Raw genomic sequence first — 18,551 nt, 5'->3', positions numbered from 1 at the left:
CGAGGCTCGGAAGACATGGACTTAGTAGAACTCAAAGTGTGCTGATGGCCTCAGGGCGGGGGAGGACGACAGACACAGGACACAACCCCCACCACCGCCCTCGGGTATGTGGGGGCTTTGCCTGCGGCCGGTGCCTTTTCTAGACTCAGTGCTCTTGAGTGACACCCGCGCGGCCCAATCGCAGAGCGCCCCTTCCCGAGTGGCGGGGGGCTTGTGGGATTTTTCTTCGTCTTCTTTTTTTTTTGAAGCTCTTCCCTGGTTTACTTTGGGAATCGCGGTTGTAGTTGTGGGAGCTGCGGCTTTTCCTTCCGCCTCCCGGCTGCCCACAGTTCAGGCGACCGCCTTTGGTTCTTGCTCGCCGTTCCACTTTGACCCGAGCGCCACCCCACCAGCAATTGAGGTCTGGCTGTGAAGGCGAGGATGTCAGGATCTGGCCTCAAAACCTCTAGAACCCTGTCTTCCTTACCCCCTCGGGCTCCCAGCAAAGCGAAACACCTGGTTAACTTTTCGAGTATCAGCAGACCCCAGTGTGCACCATACCATCCTCCCCACCCCGCAGCGACCTTTTTTATGCTAAGGGTGTTGGGGACCAAGAGCGTCACATTTCGTTACTGGGCGATATAAAAATGGTTCTTTGCTTAATATCCGTTGTCCATCGAGTTGTTTTTCTTTTAACTTTGCAATTATGTCGGGTTCCCCTCCTCGCCTTTCATTTCCCCTTCCCCTCCCTCACTCCCCCGCTGGGGAAGCATCTTTGCGTTTCGAGTGGTTTTCCACCTGCGTCTTATGCGTCCGGATTACTTCAGCGGACGAAATACTAGATGGGGTCGCAGATCCAAGTCCCTGGAGAGCCTTGTGTTTTCCTGGTAGAAGAGCAGGGTGATTTGAATCCAGACATTTTCGTTGCCAGGTGGAAGGTGCCGCCCCAGACCTTCTCAATACCCCATTTGTGGCTGAGCCACTGGGGAGAAACCTATTTAGATAGGTCCAGTTACCCTTGGCTCTCACAAAACCTACCTCCCGCCAAGGAAATGGCTTCTTTATGAGCTGATCTTTTTTAGGGTTGTGCTTTGTAAAACCAGGCCCTAAGGGGGAACCTAGTGGAATCAGGATACTAGGTAATTGTCCTCTTTTATACTCCCTAAACTTTCTATCTTGTAAGCAGCATAAATGTTCTTTTTTTTTTCTTGCTCCTTCACTTTAAAAAAAATACATGAATTCCCTAAGTAGGAAGCATGGTGTTTGATTTTTTACAGCCGATTTCCCTTTGTACACCTAGCATCAGTTAACCTGCATCAATTATTTTTAGTTGACCTGGCAAATAGTTTTTAAAGAAGTAATAAAGGCATAGAGTAATAAAGACTGTGTAGTGCAAAATGCATTCCAGCCAAAGGAGGGACAAGTGTTGTTAACCATTTAATTGGCTGTTTTTAATACTAAGTTAAATACTAAGTAGTTGCAGTTTATCCATATCCACTGTGTAAACCAGCAGGCACCGTACTTGGTAGAGCTTCTTAAATGAACAAGGCATGTAACGATTCCACTTGTTACGTAGTAGAATAGTGTCTAGAACCTTGATAGTTAAACACATAAAATTCTGAAATATTACCTGGAAAAGATGATGGTACTTTTGCAAATCACCCTTATTGTAGATTTTTTTGAGCTACGATTCACATATTGTAAAATGCATCCTTTTAAAGTGTACAATTCATTGGTTTTTTTTGTGTGTTCACAGATGGGTTGTATAGTCAACACCACTGTATAATTCTGGAACTTCTCATCACCCTAAAAAGACACTCCATACCCATTTTGGCCACTCCATGCCCCAGCTCTGGCAACCGTAAATCTACCTTCTGTCTCAAGAGATTTGCCTATTCTAGGTTTTTCACATAAATGAAATCATACATTATGTGATCTTTACTGAGCTTCCTTTACTTGAGCATAATATTTCCGTGTTTATCCACATTGTAGTATGTATCAGTATTTCATTTCTTATGCCTGAGAAGTATTCTGTCATATGTATATACAACATCAGTTTATTCGTCAATTGATGGCCACGTGGGTTGTGTCTGCATTTTAACTATTGTAAGTCATGTTGCTATTCTTAATGCCCGTTTGTATAAAAGGATCAAGGTCTCCAAATGTAATGAAGAGACAGTTGCTTGATTTAGTGGCTTTTTATAGTATTTTTTCCTCCATTCATTTTCAGACTCTCTTGGGAGCTTAGGATATTTCCGAGTTCTGAATGTTAGCCACTGAAAATGCCGGTAGACGATGAAGCATCTGAAGATGACTCGGAGTCCGTTTCGTCAAACATTGAGAGAACCTGCATTTCCCAATAAGAGAGTGTAACGATTTCTGTACACTATGGAAGATTTTGATTTGGTGAAACCCTTACGGAAAACTTCGTCTTCTGTAGAATCTAATATAAAAAATTCTCCCTATTCTTTTGGACTGAACTTAAATATTAATAGGTAAGAATGGGATAGATTTTTTTTTATATAACAAAAAATCAGAATAAGTTTATTTGCACAGTTGACCCAAATAGCATCACAGTTATTGGTTCCACTTAAATAACAGCAGCCCCTGAGCAGGAGCTTTCCAGGGCTAGTTGTTTCAGGCCAGAACCGTTTCGGTCTTTCCCTGTTTTCGCCTCTCACAGAGATAATATACTTTTGCATGGGGAACATTGTGAAAAAGAACTTGTTTTCTTACTTACAGTTCTCTTTATACTTTTAAAAATCCCTCGTAGATTACAAGCATGTCTTTAAAATTTAGTTGACTAAATGCTGTTTTTACATACAAATAATGTTTAGTATTTCAGAACTACCTCACCAATCTGGGAAGTAGCAATTAAAGTTGAATAACTAGGGAAAAAATAAAGTTGAATACTCAGAAGTAAGCAAAAAAACAGACCCTGAGTGGACAAAAATAGATGCTATCCAACAATGCATTTTATTCATTTTCTTTTTAAGCTATCCCATGTTTACTTTTTTTAGTTTATTTATTTTTGAGAAAGAGAGAGCGAGGGGCAGAGAGAGAGAGAGAGAGAGAGAGAGAGAGAGACAGAGAGACAGAGAGACAGAGAATCCCAAGCAGGCTCTAAACAGCGCAGAGCCTGACGCGGGGCTCAGACCCACGAACTGTGAGATCATGACCTGAGCCTGATTCAGGTTTTGGGACGCGTAATCAACCGAGCCACGCAGGCGCCCCTTTGGTTTGTTTTTAATCAGAGCCTGTTTGCTTTCATTTTGTATATAAACTGACAAATTTGGATTATTTGATTTCTAAATTTTTAGTAGCTTAAAAACAGCAAAGGGGTAGAGTCCACTAGAGAGGAGACCAGCTGTTTACCAAGCAGGTGCAAGGAAGCAAAAACACAAGGGTCAGATCTCTTCAGACACAGTAGGTCTTGATGAAATTGTGGGTAATAGGGGCGCCTGGGTGGCTTAGTCGGTTGGGCGGCCGGCTTTGGCTCAGGTCATGATCTCACAGTTCGTGGGTTTGAGCCCCGCATCAGGCTCTGTGCAGACAGCTAGCTCAGAGCCTGGAGCCTGTTTCAGATTCTGTGTCTCCCTCTCTCTCTGACCCTCCCCTGCTCGCGTTGTCTCTCTCTGTCTCTCAAAAATAAATAAAAGACATAAACAAAAAAAAAGAAATTGTGTGTAATAAATTCATTAGTTCCTTAAAAACTTTGTTCATTCTCTGCCCACCTCAGAAGGAATATAAGTCAGCTTTCAAGAATGTATAAAATGAGAAAGCCGGGTGAAAGAGCGGAAAAGTGTGGCAAATGATCCAGGAGAGATGTCTGTCTTTGTAATCTATACCCTTGTACTGAACATTTGTTTCCTGTATCACTTGGTGGCCCCTATGAAGAAATCCCTTAATTTTTTTTTCCTGTTTATTATTTTTGAGAGAGAGAGAGAGAGAGAGAAATCCCAAGCAGGCTTCACACTGTCAGTGCAAAGCCCAATGTGGGGCTCAGACTCACAAACTCTGAGATCTTGTCCTGAGCCCAAACCAAGATTTGGATGCTTAACCAGCTAAGCCACCCAGGTGCCTCTGAAGAAATCCCTTTTAGAACATAATTTTCCTAGGGGAACCTAAATGTGTCCCCCACTTTTTATTAAGACTTAATTAAAACAATTTTGTAAATCTCTACCCCCAGTGTGGGGCTTGAACTCACCAACCTGAGATCAAGAGTTGTGTGTCCCACCAACTGAGCCAGCCAGGTGCCCCCTAAATATGCCTTTCTAATGAAAATTATGTGACTGAACTTGTCTCCATTTTCATTGTGACTGGCAGTCAAATCGGCCAAGTTTAGACCGAATTATTATACAACTGTGTAAATTCGTTATGGACAACATGTATGTTCTTCTTTCCCTTGGGTTTTTATTGATCTTTCTCTGGTTCTACTTGTTACTGTTTTTCTGTTATTTTAATTAGTATTTTCCTTTCTTTTTTTTTTTAATGAACTCTTTGTGAAACAATATACGTTATCAGTAAATGAAAAATGATCTCTTAGACTGGAATTTAAACAGATTTTATTGTTCTTAATTATGCTTTGTGTTTGTATAAAGCAAATCTGAAATAACTTCCTCTCAAGTTTGGGAAAGCAGTCTCCTGGAAAGAATGAGTGCTATTTTACACAGTGAATAGGCTAAACAGATCCTGAATATTTGCTGCTAATTTGCTTGGCACAACTTTTATTCAAAGATAGTGCAAAAAAGATAAGCATCAGTTTATCACACCAAATTAGGGGGATCCGATTAACAAGCCTTGACTGCAGTTCTGGGCAGTGGAGAGAGAGTCTCCACTGCAATAAAAAGGCTGTTCTTACAGTAGAGTGTAATAATCCTCTGGGATAGTGTAGATCGGAGAAGCTAGCCCTTATTTACTGTATGGCAGAGACTTACTTTCTGCTGGTACTTTGGAGCGTTCTCCACTTCTGGAGAAGGTGTTTCTGTGGGGTTCTTAAACAAGTGTTGCCTTTTTACTCCTATTTTCCTTTTGTGGACAAACGTGATCAGATTTTCCACAAACGAGGTGCCATTAACAAGGATTAAATATCAGTGGTTTCGTACTGCTCTGCTAAACTTGAACTGCTGAATTATTCAACACTTGGTAGAATGAAGACAACCATTTGAATTATTTATGTTTCAACAGAAGTAGTCCCCACCTTAGTACAAACGGGGTATCCTCTTTCTCAGGGAAGACCAGACCGTCTGTAATTCAAGGCACAGTTGAAGTCCTAACCTCTTTGATGCACGAGCCTCAACACAGTGGAAGGACTGATTCGGAACTTTGGAAAAACTGTGAGGTATCTAGTTTTGTTTTATTTGTGGAATTTTAAAAATACAATTGTATATGTGCCTCTACTAAACTCTAAATTATTAGAGGTTTATATTCTAAAGAGCATGATACTTATTGCTAGAGTAAAGCCGTCAAAAGTAGTAATTGGGGAACAGCAGTGAATGAATATGAAAAAGATCAAAAGTATGTTTAGACAAATATCAGTGATTAGACACATTAATTTATGTTTTAAATGTCAACTAAAATAGTAGCTTTGTCCAGAGAAAGGAGAAGTCTAACGTTATCAATACTATTACCAATTCTGATGTTTTAAGTAACTCATACAAAAGTGTTACCATTTTGAAAAACGTAAATCCTCTTTGAACTATTTTGAATGTTCTACTTATAAATTAAGGCTTTTGTTTAGTAATGTTTTATTCCATTTAGTTGTGATACATTGAAATATATTGATTTTTCAGGTCAGTGGTTCTTTCTTTGGTCTACAGGTTCAATTGTGATATAAAAATTTTGCCAATAAAAAAAGACATAATGTGTAAATTTTGTTTCATAGAATAACGCCCAAGTTAGATTTTTCCAAGGCTAAATTTGGTAATGCTTTATAGAAATGTATAAAATATTATTCAGTTGTTTATTTAGGCAACACCAGATTTTATTTTAAATGTTTATCATACTTTAAAAACCATTATTTGTGTAATTGTCAAGAATGTAAAAATGTAAAATTCAGTAGCAGCCACCCCTGAGCGTGACTGTTGGTATTCGTTTTCCATAATCGCCGAGGTTATAAGAACAACTGAGGACCGGGGTGCCCGGGTGGCTCAGGCGGTTGAGGTCCAGCGTCGGTCTCAGCACAGGGCCCACGTCAGACCCTCTGCCTCTTTCTCTCTCCCAAATATAAATAAACATTAAAAAAAAAAAAAGACTGAGTATTAATGCAAACTTTAAGAAAATTGAGTTTTAAGTTTTTATAGTTTTTATGTTTTTTCCATATAATAATCAGTCTGTGATCATGCAAGAGACTGGTAAAATGATGCAATTAAAAATAGAATCTTTTGTAAAATGTTTCCCCTAATGTACTTATTCATTAGCTTATGAACCTGAGTTGCATGCTTTTAAAAAAAGAAGGCATTGCTTTTCTGGCAAATTTATGTTTCGCTAGAAATTGTTGCTTTTAGTACTTCGAGATCAGCATATTTGATTCAGCATTTGTTTACGGATCTAAGATACAAGTTTTTATAACCCAGCACACCAACAGGCCACTAGCACCTTAACATTTGAGCCAGTTTCTTTGTACCCTTTCTTCCTCACCGGTGACATTATTTTCATTATGTTTAATAGTTGACTACTTAATTTTTATAATGTAGATATGTAGTTGATTATTCAGTGAATAATTTCTTAAGATATTTCTTACTTTGACAGAATATGAAATATCCTTCTTGGCATTTCAGTAAAATTTCTCCCAATTTATTAGTGTGTTTTGGGGCATACAAAAACAAATCCTCTGATGTTTTAGTGTAGCATTGTAGGGAGAATGGGAGGGGTAAGGATTGTGTGAGTCTATTCCTGACTATTTCCCCTGAATTTTATGTTTTCACCTTCTTCTGGAATAGTAATGGTTGTCTGATTTCTACCATTTGGAAAGGACTAACTAATCTGTGTTATTAACACCTAAACCTGCCACAGAGCTCAGGGCTCTGGAGTTCTGATTTCTTTAGAATTTTTTTCTAAAACCTCTTTCCTGAAATTCTTTATTTTTTTTTTAATGTTTGTTATTTTTTTTGAGAGTTGGGGAGGGGCAGAGAGAGAGAGAGAGAGAGAGAGAGAGAGAGAGAAAGAAAGACAGGGTCTGAAGCAGGCTCTGCACTAATTAGAGCAGAGAGTGCCACGCAGGACTCGAAGTCACAAACTGTGAGATCATGACCTGAGCCGGAGTCGGATACTTAACCAACTGAGCCACCCAGGTGCCTCATCTTGCCTGGAATTCTTAAGTTTATCTCTGCTTAAACTTGAGACGGTTATGTATTTTGATTCATGGAAAATAATTGCTTTAACACATTTACATAGAAATACTTCAGTATATTCTTAAAGACTTGCTACTGCTAATACTTCTGTGATGGCAAATTTTTAAAACACATTATTAGCTAATTTGTCTTAATTTGTTATTTTAGCATTCTAACTAGCACTACTACGTATATAAGAGTAATGGTTGTATGGTAATTGTTGTTATTATGTGTACCATTATTGTGTGTCCATTTGCCAAGCAATATACTAGACACTTTCTTTGTCAGTGGCACTCAACCTTCTTAGACCCAAAGCCCTCCTTTTGTAATTTTGCAATTAAGTTACCAATTTACAAATAAATTTTACAATTTTTAAAATAACATCAACTTCTATTGTCCTGAAATGAAGTTCACAGATCTATCCTGCCTGTACCCACTTTAGAAACAGTCATCCTCTTAACGGTGTCTGAGGGAGGAGTCAGTTACCGCGAGCACGGTCACAGGGATTTCGGCGTGTAAGTGCTCAGGCACGGCCACGTTACGAGACCCAGTGACGCACGCTCTGGTGTTGACACGCGCACGCACCGATACAGCTCTTCTGTATCAACAACCCAGCACTGCATTTGGTGACATGATTTTCTGGAACGGTGACCCATTTCTGATCGAGTTCTGAAACAAATGTAAAGTCTTTGCAGTTGGATTCCTGGACAATTTGGTGATTTGAAAGCTGTGCAAAAATGTATATGTTATTCTTATAATATAAAATGGATACAGGACAGGTTTTCGTTGTTGGGGACTATCCTGTGATTTGCATCCCTGGACTGCCCACCAAGTGCTGGTAGTGCCTTCTCTAGTTTTGTGACAACCGTGACCTCACAGATTTTCAAAATCTAGTTTCCCCCTTGAGAGCACTGCTTCACATGCATCATATTGGAATTTAAAATGTATCCTCCCTGCCACCTAGGAGGTGTGACTCTTCTGATTTTATCCCCCCCCCCCCATTTTATAAGTTAGTAAGGAGCATCAATGAAATATACTTGTTGAGGACCACACAGGTTGTTGGTGGAGCGTAGGGACTCAGGCCTCGGATGTCAAAGCCAATGGAATACGTACCAGTCCATTGTATAGAAACCCATTCGGGCTCATGGCATCAAAGGCTGTACAGGGGAAAACCGCAAGGCCCAGGTCCTCCAACAGTGTGTAAGATGCAGATCGTATAAATAATGGTGGTTAGAAATGAATAGTTCTCAATAATCTTGTGAAAAATGTTATATGCTGCCTTTATAATATTCTTAAATATGCTTATTGAAAATTAAAATATTTTTTATAAGCTGACTAGGGAGAACAAAATCTTCTCTACCATTTTATATCCTGAGCAAGCTCTATTCATTTGTATCCTAAGTAAGAAAATGAGAATAAGGATGTGGTTAACATTGTGTATCACATAATATGAGCCCATTTTTTTTTTTTGTTACATAATTCTCTCATTGTAATTTCTTTTTTTGTGAGTAGTGACTTTGTTGGGTAAAAATACCCCCTAAAGTAATGCTTAAGTTAGTATAACTTACTAAGAAAACTGTTGCCTGATTTACTTTTTGTTTTGAGTAAAATGCTTCATATTCTAGATAAGTTGAGAAGATAAGGAGCTGAATTTGATGTAGCCTGCCTTATCCTGAAGTTCGTTGATTTGGCATTAGTACTTTCTATCAGCGCTGCTCTATTCTCTTTTATTTTAATTTTAACTTTTTTGAGAGAGAGGAAGAGAGCATTTGAGTGGGGGAGGGCAGAGAGGGAGAGGAGGAATGAGAAAGAGAATCTGAAGCGATGGGGCGCGGCTTGGGGCCGCATCTCAGGACTGAGATCCTGACCTGAGCTGACACCGGGAGCTGGACGCTTAGCCGGCTGAGCCGCGGGCGCCCCGGCGCTGTTTCATTTGTTTGTTTTTAAAGATGTTTACAAATATTTATTTTTGATACATGTATAGAGAGAGACAGAGCACGAACAGGGGAGGGGCAGAGAGAGAGGGAGACTGAGAATCTGAAGCAGCTCCAGGCTTTTAGCTGTCAGCGCAGAGCCCGATGCAGGGCTTGACCTCTCGGACCCTGAGATCATGACCTGAGCTGCGGTTGGACGGTTAAGCAGCTGAGCCTGCCAGGTGCCCCAGTACTGTTTCATTTCAGTCCTGAGGGATTTTAGTTTCTTTTTTAAAAATACTGGTATATAGTCTTCAACTTAATTCTACTCTAATTATAGAACTGGTTTTCAGCATTAATCTGAAGGGCCTCTGAATTCTGTATTCTGTAACACCGTGAAAAATTCATCTTCAACTTCACTTTTTTTTTTTTTTGAGTAAACTACTCCCAACGTGAGGCTCAAACTCATGACCCCACAATCAAGAGTCACATGCTCTACTGCCTGAGCCAGCCAGGTGCCCCTGAAATGCACATTTTTGTACCCTCATTTAGACACCCTTTCCTTGGTATTGTGTCCTAGGTGCTGGAGGCCAACAGTCTAAGCAGGTGGACAAATGAGATGCTCTCTTCTTGTGGTAAATGTCCTGAAGGCGATAAACAGGATGACGTTTAGAAAGAGAGCAACTGTAGGATGGTCTGAGAAAACTGTCTTTGAGAGGGGGGTCGTTAGGCTGAAATTGCAAGGGGTGGGGGGAGAAGCAATGGTAAGAGCTGGGGAGAGAGCTTTCCAGGCAGCGGGTACAGAGAAGACAAAGCTTTCAAGGTGGAAGACCTTTTTGGCGTGTTCAGGGCAAAGGTAGAGGCCAGCGAGGCTGGTGTGCCTCGAGCGTGGACCAGAGAGGGAGGGGATGGAGTTGGGAGGCCTGCGTGGCCGGATCACCCAGGCCCGTGAGGAGCGCCGGAGCGGAAAGGTACTGGGTGGTTTTAGACAGGGACGTCCTTTGCGTGGCAGCTACTTACTGACATTGTATGTTATTGCATAGAGTCTATCACTGGAAGTAAACCAGCCTTGAGACTGAATTTAGCCTCTGGAGATCTCCCTGAGCCCTTTTCTGACTTGTTCGTAGTCTGGTTGTGAGTACTGACTATACTTTTGAGTCAGGACGGATCAGAACCTCTGAGTGAGTGAAGGAAGGCCTAGGCCAGTTCCATGGGTTTTCAGAATGATTTTTTTCATTCCTTTTTCACCAGTGGTGCTGTAAAACACTTCAGCATCTGACTTGAAACAGTTTTCTTTCTTTACTTAAATCCCAAGTAAATTAGGGGTTAAATTCTCGTAATATCAAACTATCTCTTGTTTTAAGACGTGGGATTCTTTTTCCTAGGTACAAGTCATTGTTTAAGAAAATCGCTAGTTGTTACGAGGAAAGGAGAACTTAAGACAAATACAACCTATGACTGCCAGTTTTTGATGAACAAAACTGATAGTGGATGACATCATATTAGTGCCATTTGAAAACTAAGACCTACCCAGACCTTCAAATTTACCCAACTACAGGCTACATCAGAAAGGGGTGACCGAGCCTGTGCCGTTGTATTTTTGCATTAAATAAAGTTTTATAACTACTTAATACAGCTTATAAACTTGACATTTAAAAATACATTTTAAAAAGGTCCTTTCCTACTGGAGGAATTTTTCTGTGAAATACTACACTAAAATTATTTTTAACTAAAATATTTTATAACTTAATAGACCAGGTGGTTACAGCTATTCAATTTGGTGGAAAAACAGTGCCAAGAACAGATAGTTGCCCAGCAGGAGCAGTTCCACAGCCAAATTCGAGTAAGTTGCTATTTGTATTGATCCTTTTTTTACATTGTAAGATTTGTAAGAAGAACCGGTTAATAATTTATATCAGTTTTGTTTATGAAGTAAAAACATATTCTCTTTAGTAGCTCGTATTTTTTAAGCAATATTTTCGTAGTACTTATAAAAACTGTCATGTTTCGCCTACTTACCAAATCTGTAACTTTGTTTTCAGCGTATACAGGAGGAGATTAAAAATTTAGTCAAGTTACAGACCAGTAATGCTTCCTGGGCTTCCTATGATAATTCTTTAAGTAAACAGATACCTGCAGGAAGTCAAATGGGTTTTTTTTCTGAAAACAGTGAGAGAAATGAACCTATTATCAGTTATCCTAAGTCTGAAGAACCCGAGATGCAGCAAGAAACGTCCACATCACAACCAGACTGCAATGTGGACAGTAGTTCGGTGAGCAGCGGATATGGGACCTTCTGTGTCTCCGAATTAAATGCCTACAAATTGAAGGACCCTCAGGAGTTCCTGGAGCACACGGAGGATTCTGAGCGGCTGTTTGGAGCACCTCTGGCGCAGACGGAGTCCATTGCAGATGGTGTGAAAAACAAGAGTTTTCATATACATACCACTGAAGAGTTTTGTGCATCTTTAAAAGAAGATCTTTCCATTTTTCCCGGTGAATTTGAACACAATTTTCTTGGTGAAAATAAGATTTCAGAAGTATACAGTGGAAAAATAAATAGTAGGTAAGTAGAATTCTTCATCGTCTGAAGGGAGGTTTACTTGTTTATTACATTTAGAATCTAGTAAATCGAACTCCTTTTAGAGTATAAATGGATACATGTGCATGTAGTTTGCAACCAAAAATTAGACACAAGCATACTCAATTTTATGCTTTTTATACAGAGGAGGAAATTTTCTAAGTTTAATGATAAGTATGGCTGAATTTTTATAAAGCAAACATTTAAAATTCTGTCATTTACCCTAAATGTTGAGTTTCATATCTCTAAAATCTGTTCTCTAAAATAAGTATTTAGCTATAACAACACAGATGTTGTGTACCTGTACATACAGTCACTGGTCCTTGTAAACAAATGGGCTTTTGCTGTAGAGATTGAGTGTGGGAATGGGTCAGTGTGGTGGGTTTTGTTCTCTTCCATGGCTATAGGTTAAATCCTTTATTAATCACCATTAGTCTTTTTGTTCACTTTGCCTTTGGTAATTAGAAATTGTAAAAAGAAATGTAGGTGAATGGATAAAAATCCATCCTTTCTCTGCAGTTAGAAAAAACTCAAAGCATTTCCCATGGACACAGTATTTATTAGTGTTTCGTTTTATGTGTGAAAGACAGCATCTAAAGAGAATACTTTTGTTTTCTCTTTCTCAGTAGTAAGTCTGTAACATCATGGGCACAAAAGCTGAAGCAGAGCCAACCAAAGAGAGCCGTTACAGAAGAGGGGTGTTCAAAGTCTACGCAAGGAAAGGAGCAAGCCAGGAAGTCACCAGTTGAGAAAGTAGGTGACGAGTCACTTTATTCTGGTTTCAGCTGCTGATAATTATGTGGAGTTCACTCCATGCTCTGTCAACATAAGTTTTTGCTCTTTCTTTTGATTACTAATTTGTTCCATTGACCTGTCTTCCTCAGAAGATTGGAAACAATGATTTGCTCTAGGTATTGGGTTTTTAGTAGTCTGGAAATCAAAATTAATGAGGAATAAAGTACTGTAGAAAATGACAAATGTTTTGTAAAGGTCCTAATTCTCTTTGTACTGTAACTGTTTACATTTAGCCAGAGAATAATCCACTTAACATTTTTTTTTTAAATTTTTTAAATGTTTTATTTATTTTTGAGACAGAGCATGAGCAGGCAGGGGCAGAGAGAGAGGGAGACACAGAATATGAAACAGGCTTCAGGCTCTGAGCTGTCAGCACAGAGCTTGATGCGAGGCTCAAACCCATGAATATGAGATCATGACCTGGGCTGAAGTCGGAGGCTTAACCGACTGAGCCACCCAGGCGCCCCTAACATTTTTTTTTTTTTTTAACTCAGATAGGGCTGCCTGGGTGGCTTGGTCGGTTAAGCATCCAACTTTGGCTCAGGTCATGATCTTACGGTTCATGGGTTTGAGCCCCACACTGGGCTCTGTGCTGACAGCTCAGAGCCTGGAGCCTCCTTTGGATTCTGTGTCTCCATCTCTCTCTCCCTCTCCCCCCACTTGGACTCTGTCTCTCTCTCTCTCTTAAAAATAAACATTAAAATGAAAAAACCTCTCAGTTTATATTACCATTAAGTTGTAAGAAGTAGTACTGAATTTATAATCCAAATTGTAAGAGATTAAATGTTTAAATGTGTGGCCCTTTTGCTAATCTAGCAGCTGCTTTCATTAAAGAGGTGTAGATATTGAGTAGGTTTTAAACATCTTTGAAGTCCTTTTAGCTTAAATCATGATATAGAGTAATGTTGTTTATTCTAAGATACTGAATTAAAATTGCAAAATCATGTCTGTCTGCAAACTTGGTACTGCTAGAAATTGGCTACTTTTTAAATGTTTTTTAAATAATTTTTAAATGTTTGTTTATTTTTGAGAGACAGAGAGACACAGTGTGAGGAGGGGAGGGGCAGAGGGAGAGGGAGACAGAATCAGAAGCAGGCTCCAAGCTGTCAGCTGTCAGCACAGAGCCTGATGCAGGGCTTGAACCCATGAACTGAGAGATCATGACCTGAGCCGAAGTTGGCTGCTTAACCCACTGAGCCACCCAGGTGCCCCATTGTTTTTTTTTTTTTTTTTTTTTTGTTTGTTTGTTTTTTGAGAGAGAGGGAGAGGGAAGGGGGTGAGAGAGAGAGAGAGAAAGAATCCCAAGCATTCTCTGTACTGAGTTGAGCATAGAGGCAGACATACGGCTTAAACTCATGAACCGTGAGATCATGACCTGAGCCAAAGTTAAGAGTCGGATGATTAACAGACTGAGCCACCCAGGCACCCCAGTCTTGATCGCTGTAAATAGGGTCTTTCCATCGTCCTGTGAAAAACATTAACTAGAAGGCCTGAGAAGACAGTGGGTCCCTCCGCCTTTATGCAGCACTGTTCTCTTTTCTTCTCTGAGTTTTCTTCAGCCTGTGATACTTAGGCTTCTCAGGGCACGGTTCTGGAACCTATCCAGATGTGTGCTCAGGAGGGAACCAGGAAGGGCCGGCCTCGCCCGCAGGTGCCCTGCAGTACCCACCGCACCACGTGTCCCCGGGAGGGACGGCGCCTCCTTGTTGGGTGTGAGCACGTAAGCTTATTTAGAGACGGGTGTCGTTTCCACTGGAAGAGGCTGGCAGAAAAAGAACATGTTCATAGAGGCTAGTTCCTCTTCTTCTGTTTTTACATTAAAACTCAGTCTTGGGGAGGCTAGCGAAAAACAGACTCCGTCTTGTGGAGACTTTTTCACCTCTGACAAACATGGGGTCTTTGGTATATGCCTTGGTGGATTCAGGAGTTTTCTTGCTGTGGTTTGTGGCTGTATCCCTGCTTGTTTTACGTGGCCCAGTGGGTCCCCAGATTGGCCACACGCGAGAGTCCCCTGAGGTGCTTAAAACAGTCTGCTTCCGGCTGGCGGTCTGCCCTCGTGCGGCCTGGCTGTGACTTGCGTGGCGTGGCGGGAAGTGCAGGGGCTTCTCGGGCGCCGTGTGCTGCAGAGCCTGGGAACCCTGGGCCTCGCCTCGCCTCCTCCTCCTCGAGTCCCCTCTGCGGATGATGATCGCCTGGGAAATGCCCTTGCGCATGAGCCCGCGGGGGCGGGTGCTGCGCTGCTGGTGCCCGCAGGGCAGACACGGTTCCCTGAGCTTTTCCTTTTCTGTAATCATCTCCTGAACAAGTTGTATTGTTCCTTTTTTTGTTTTAAAGTTTTTATGTTTATTTTTGAGAGAACGAGAGAGAGACAGAGTGTGGGTGGGGGTGGGGTGGAGAGGGAGACCCAAAGGAGGCTCCAGGCTCTGGGCTGTCAGCACGGAGCCCGCCGCAGAGCCTGAGTCCACGGGCCCTGAGCCGTCAGGTGCTCACCCAACTGAGCCACCCTGGCGCCCCTTTCCTTTGTTTTTTTTCTGGTTTTGAAAGGTGAGTGATATTTTTGGTATGAAAGCATTAGGGGAAAACAAGTTTCTTTGATACTTGAGGGCTTTTTTAAAATGTTTATTTATTTTTGAGAGAAAGACAGAACTTGAGCAGGGGAGGGGCAGAGAGAGAGGGAGACACAGGATCCGAAACAGGCTCTAGGCTCTGAGCGGTCAGCACAGAGCCTGACGTGGGGCTTGAACTCGTGAACTGTGAGATCATGCCCTGAGCCAAAGCTGGATGCTTAACCAACTGAACCACCCAGGTGCCCCTGCTATTTGAGTTTTAAATGATTTTCAGGTAATGGTAGTTGGTGAATCCAAAGCCCTGCACCTGATCTACATATCCAACCTGCATAATTAATTCTTAATCAGATTCTGTAGATTCACCAAGTTGGAATTCTTTATCTCATCCTTCTCTTTTCCCATGCTTTTTCTAGTTTCAGTGTAAATCAGTGAATCCTTATGGTCAGAATTCTCTTAGGAACCAATTTGCTCTCTACAGTGGTAGTTTCTTTTGGGTACTGGCTGTTTTGAAGCATGTCGTGATATTGCCTGTTGTTTAGCATAAGGAATTTCCTTGCTCCTTTGTTGGAGTCGGACTAGACGTTACCATTTCCCGGGCAGCAGGACTCTGGAGTGGGTCTTCGGATGGGTGACCAGACTGTCCCTGATGTGAGTGGAGGTCGCTGTGTCAGGCGAAGGCCAGCTTCTTGGGAAGGGCTTCTCCTCGCTCAGTTGGTTTCTTTCTCCTAACAGCAGGGCCTGGTTTGCTCCGCACTGCGGCAGTGGGCACGCTGCGGCCCGGCCCGCCGCTGCGTGTGTCTGCTGAGTGCATCCGGGTTTGCGCTGCAGAGTGGGGAAGAGGCCAGAATGTGGTCCTTGCTGTTTTTCACTTAGCCTTCTGCTATCAGTGTTTTCTCGTCTGTTCCCCACTGAGGCTGGACAGAAATTTGAACATTAGGAGTTTATTTTATTTTTTTAATGTTTTATTTATTTTTGAGAGACAGAGACTGCATAAGCAGGGGAGGGGCTGAGAGAGGGGGAGACACAGAATCCGCAGACAGGCTCTAGGTTCTGAACCGTCAGCACAGAGTCTGATGCGGGGCTCGAACCCACACACTGAGATCATGACCTGAGCCGAAGTCAGCCGCTTAATCAACTGAGCAACCCAGGTGCCCTGACCATTAGGAGTTTTAGAAAAGGCAAAAGTTGGGGCACCTGGGCGGCTCAGTCACTTAAGCCTTTGACTTTGGCTCAGGTCATGATCCTCATGGTTTGTGGGCTCGAGCCCCACATCGGGGTCTCTGCTGTCAGGGTAGTGCCTGCTTGGGGTCCCATGTCCCCATCTCTCTGCCCCTCCCCTGCGCTCTCTCTAATATAAATAAGCATTAAAAAACAAAACAAAACAAGAGATGACCTAGGAGTTTCTCATTTGGTGAACAGGAGACCGGTGTGTGAGGAGGCGAAGGTGAAAACCCTCCTGTGTTTGCAAAGTGCTGGCACCACACGTCCCTTTTACTTGTGCTGTGGGTTTGCGGGCGACTGTAAGCAAATGTAACTTAGATACTTTTACCAGGAATTACACTGATAAGAAAAATTCTGATAAACTCTTAACATGTCTCTGTTTAGAAACATGAGATATTGTGAGGAGGAGTCAGCTCAGAATTTTTATTAGAATTGGTGATCAGCATTTCGAGTCTTTTCTCGGACTAGTAACCAGTTGTCTGTATGTAAGACATAGTCAACTATTTGAAGTTCATATTAGTCATCGATTTGTGTTTCTCAATGTTTGAGTTATTGTATTTTTTTATAGTTACTGTACTTTATAAAAATTTTTTAAATGTTTATTTTTGAGAGAAAGAGCAAGCAAGCACAAGCAGGGGAGGGGCAGAGAGAGAGGGAGACAGAGAATCCAAAGCAGGCTCCAGACTCTGACCTGTTAGCACAGAGCCTGATGCAGGGCTCGAACCCATGAACTGAGAGATCTTGACCTGAACCAAAGTTGGATGCTTAACTGACTGAGCCACCCAGACGCCCCTGAGTTATTGTGCTTTTAATGATAAAAATGAATTGTTACAACTTTTATGTTAATTTTTATACTAAATGACTTTAATTCTAGGTGCTTTGAATTTTTTTGGATGTAAATGGCATATTGTAAATACATTTTCATTCTGAACTCATTAAGTAACACCGACCCCCAATGTTCTTCCAGCTCCACAGAACCAAAGTAAACTTTTATAAACACACATGAAAAGAACACCCTTTACGTTTAATTCCTATCATTTTGCATTCTTGTTACCACGGGGAAAGTAGGACTTCCTTGGTTCTCCCTCCGTCCTCTGAGGTGGTGTGTGCCCCTTGGTTTGATGCCAGCTCTCTTCCTCTGGGTCAGTAGTTTGGGCCTAATGATTTTTGGCCGTCAACTGATAGCTTTCTTTCTTGCATTGCAGTCTAATTTCACTGTTGCCAAGCATCCTCATGCTTTTTACCTCAATAAACCAGATGAGAGTCCAAATTCTTGGATGTCTGATTCAGAAACAGGTATGAGACTTTTTTAAAAAAAATAACAGCCTGTCTGCATTTCTCACAGGATGCTAATTCTGTCCAGTGTAGCCGAGTGCTTTCTGTGAACGTGCTCTGTCGTGTTGGGCCTCTGCTAACTGTAACTTCAATGTGTGTCACGTATTCTGTACAGATAGATGGAAAAAATACTTTTGCAGTTGTTTCAAACAGTGGCAAAAGCCATCTCAGCATTTTTCAGGTGCCCCAGAATGAGTTAAGACATTCAGACCCTTTGTGAGTCATCCTTTACTCTCCATGATAAGCTTATTCTAGTTTTAATGACTTAACATACTGATTCCTGGCCTCCCCCCCCCCCCCCCCCCCCCCCCCCCCCCCCCCCCCCCCCCCCCCCCCCCGCCGAGTCCCACATCCAGTTTGTTGGGATAAATTAGCTTTGCCTGATAAAAATTGACAGAATTCAACCACTGTCATGCTGTCACCCTAATGGACCCCTGTTACCTGGGTTCCTGCAACTTCCTGCCCAGCGTTCGTGCCCTCACCCTTGCACCCTTCCATCCATAGCTTAAACAGTCCTTCTTAAAGATGGATCAGGTCACGTGACTCCTCTGCTCAAAACCCTTCTCTGCTCTTTCCCTCCGAGTAACGGTCGGCCGGAGTGATCCAGGCGCCCATGGACTCAGCGGGATCCAGCCTTGTTCTGTTGACCTCATTTTCTGCCGCTCCCTTCTCTGCCTCAGCGGAGACGCTGTGTGCTTAAAGGGGCCAGATCGGTTCTCATTTTAGGGCTTTGCTTTGCTTCATCCTGTATTTGAAATGTTCTCTCCTCTCCCTCATACGTGGCTAAAATGGTTAACTTTATGTTGTTACCTTGCAGTGAGCCACCCCT

At 41.9% G+C, this 18,551-nt stretch overlaps 1 protein-coding gene across 8 annotated transcripts in view; it reads left to right on the top strand.

Moving 5' to 3' along the window:
• Positions 1–18,551, top strand: part of MPHOSPH9 (M-phase phosphoprotein 9) — a 65,355-nt gene that overhangs the window by 2,600 nt on the left and 44,204 nt on the right. For 5 of the 8 annotated variants that reach the window (XM_029921793.1, XM_029921794.1, XM_029921792.1 and 2 more), the window contains exons 2-7: positions 2,210–2,474; positions 5,167–5,320; positions 10,977–11,066; positions 11,266–11,789; positions 12,431–12,557; positions 17,593–17,683. In XM_029921793.1, the coding sequence (XP_029777653.1) occupies positions 2,368–2,474; positions 5,167–5,320; positions 10,977–11,066; positions 11,266–11,789; positions 12,431–12,557; positions 17,593–17,683 (1,093 nt within the window). In that variant the 5' untranslated portion in view covers positions 2,210–2,367. Of the gene's footprint in view, positions 1–2,209; positions 2,475–5,166; positions 5,321–10,976; positions 11,067–11,265; positions 11,790–12,430; positions 12,558–17,592; positions 17,684–18,551 lie in introns of those variants that run through there. The other 3 variants (XM_029921795.1, XM_029921798.1, XM_029921796.1) reach the window with 2 other exon arrangements.

Source organism: Suricata suricatta, chromosome 14 (assembly GCF_006229205.1).
Source record: "Suricata suricatta isolate VVHF042 chromosome 14, meerkat_22Aug2017_6uvM2_HiC, whole genome shotgun sequence".
Taxonomy (NCBI): Eukaryota; Metazoa; Chordata; class Mammalia; order Carnivora; family Herpestidae; genus Suricata; species Suricata suricatta.
This window is presented reverse-complemented; position numbering and strand designations above follow the sequence as displayed.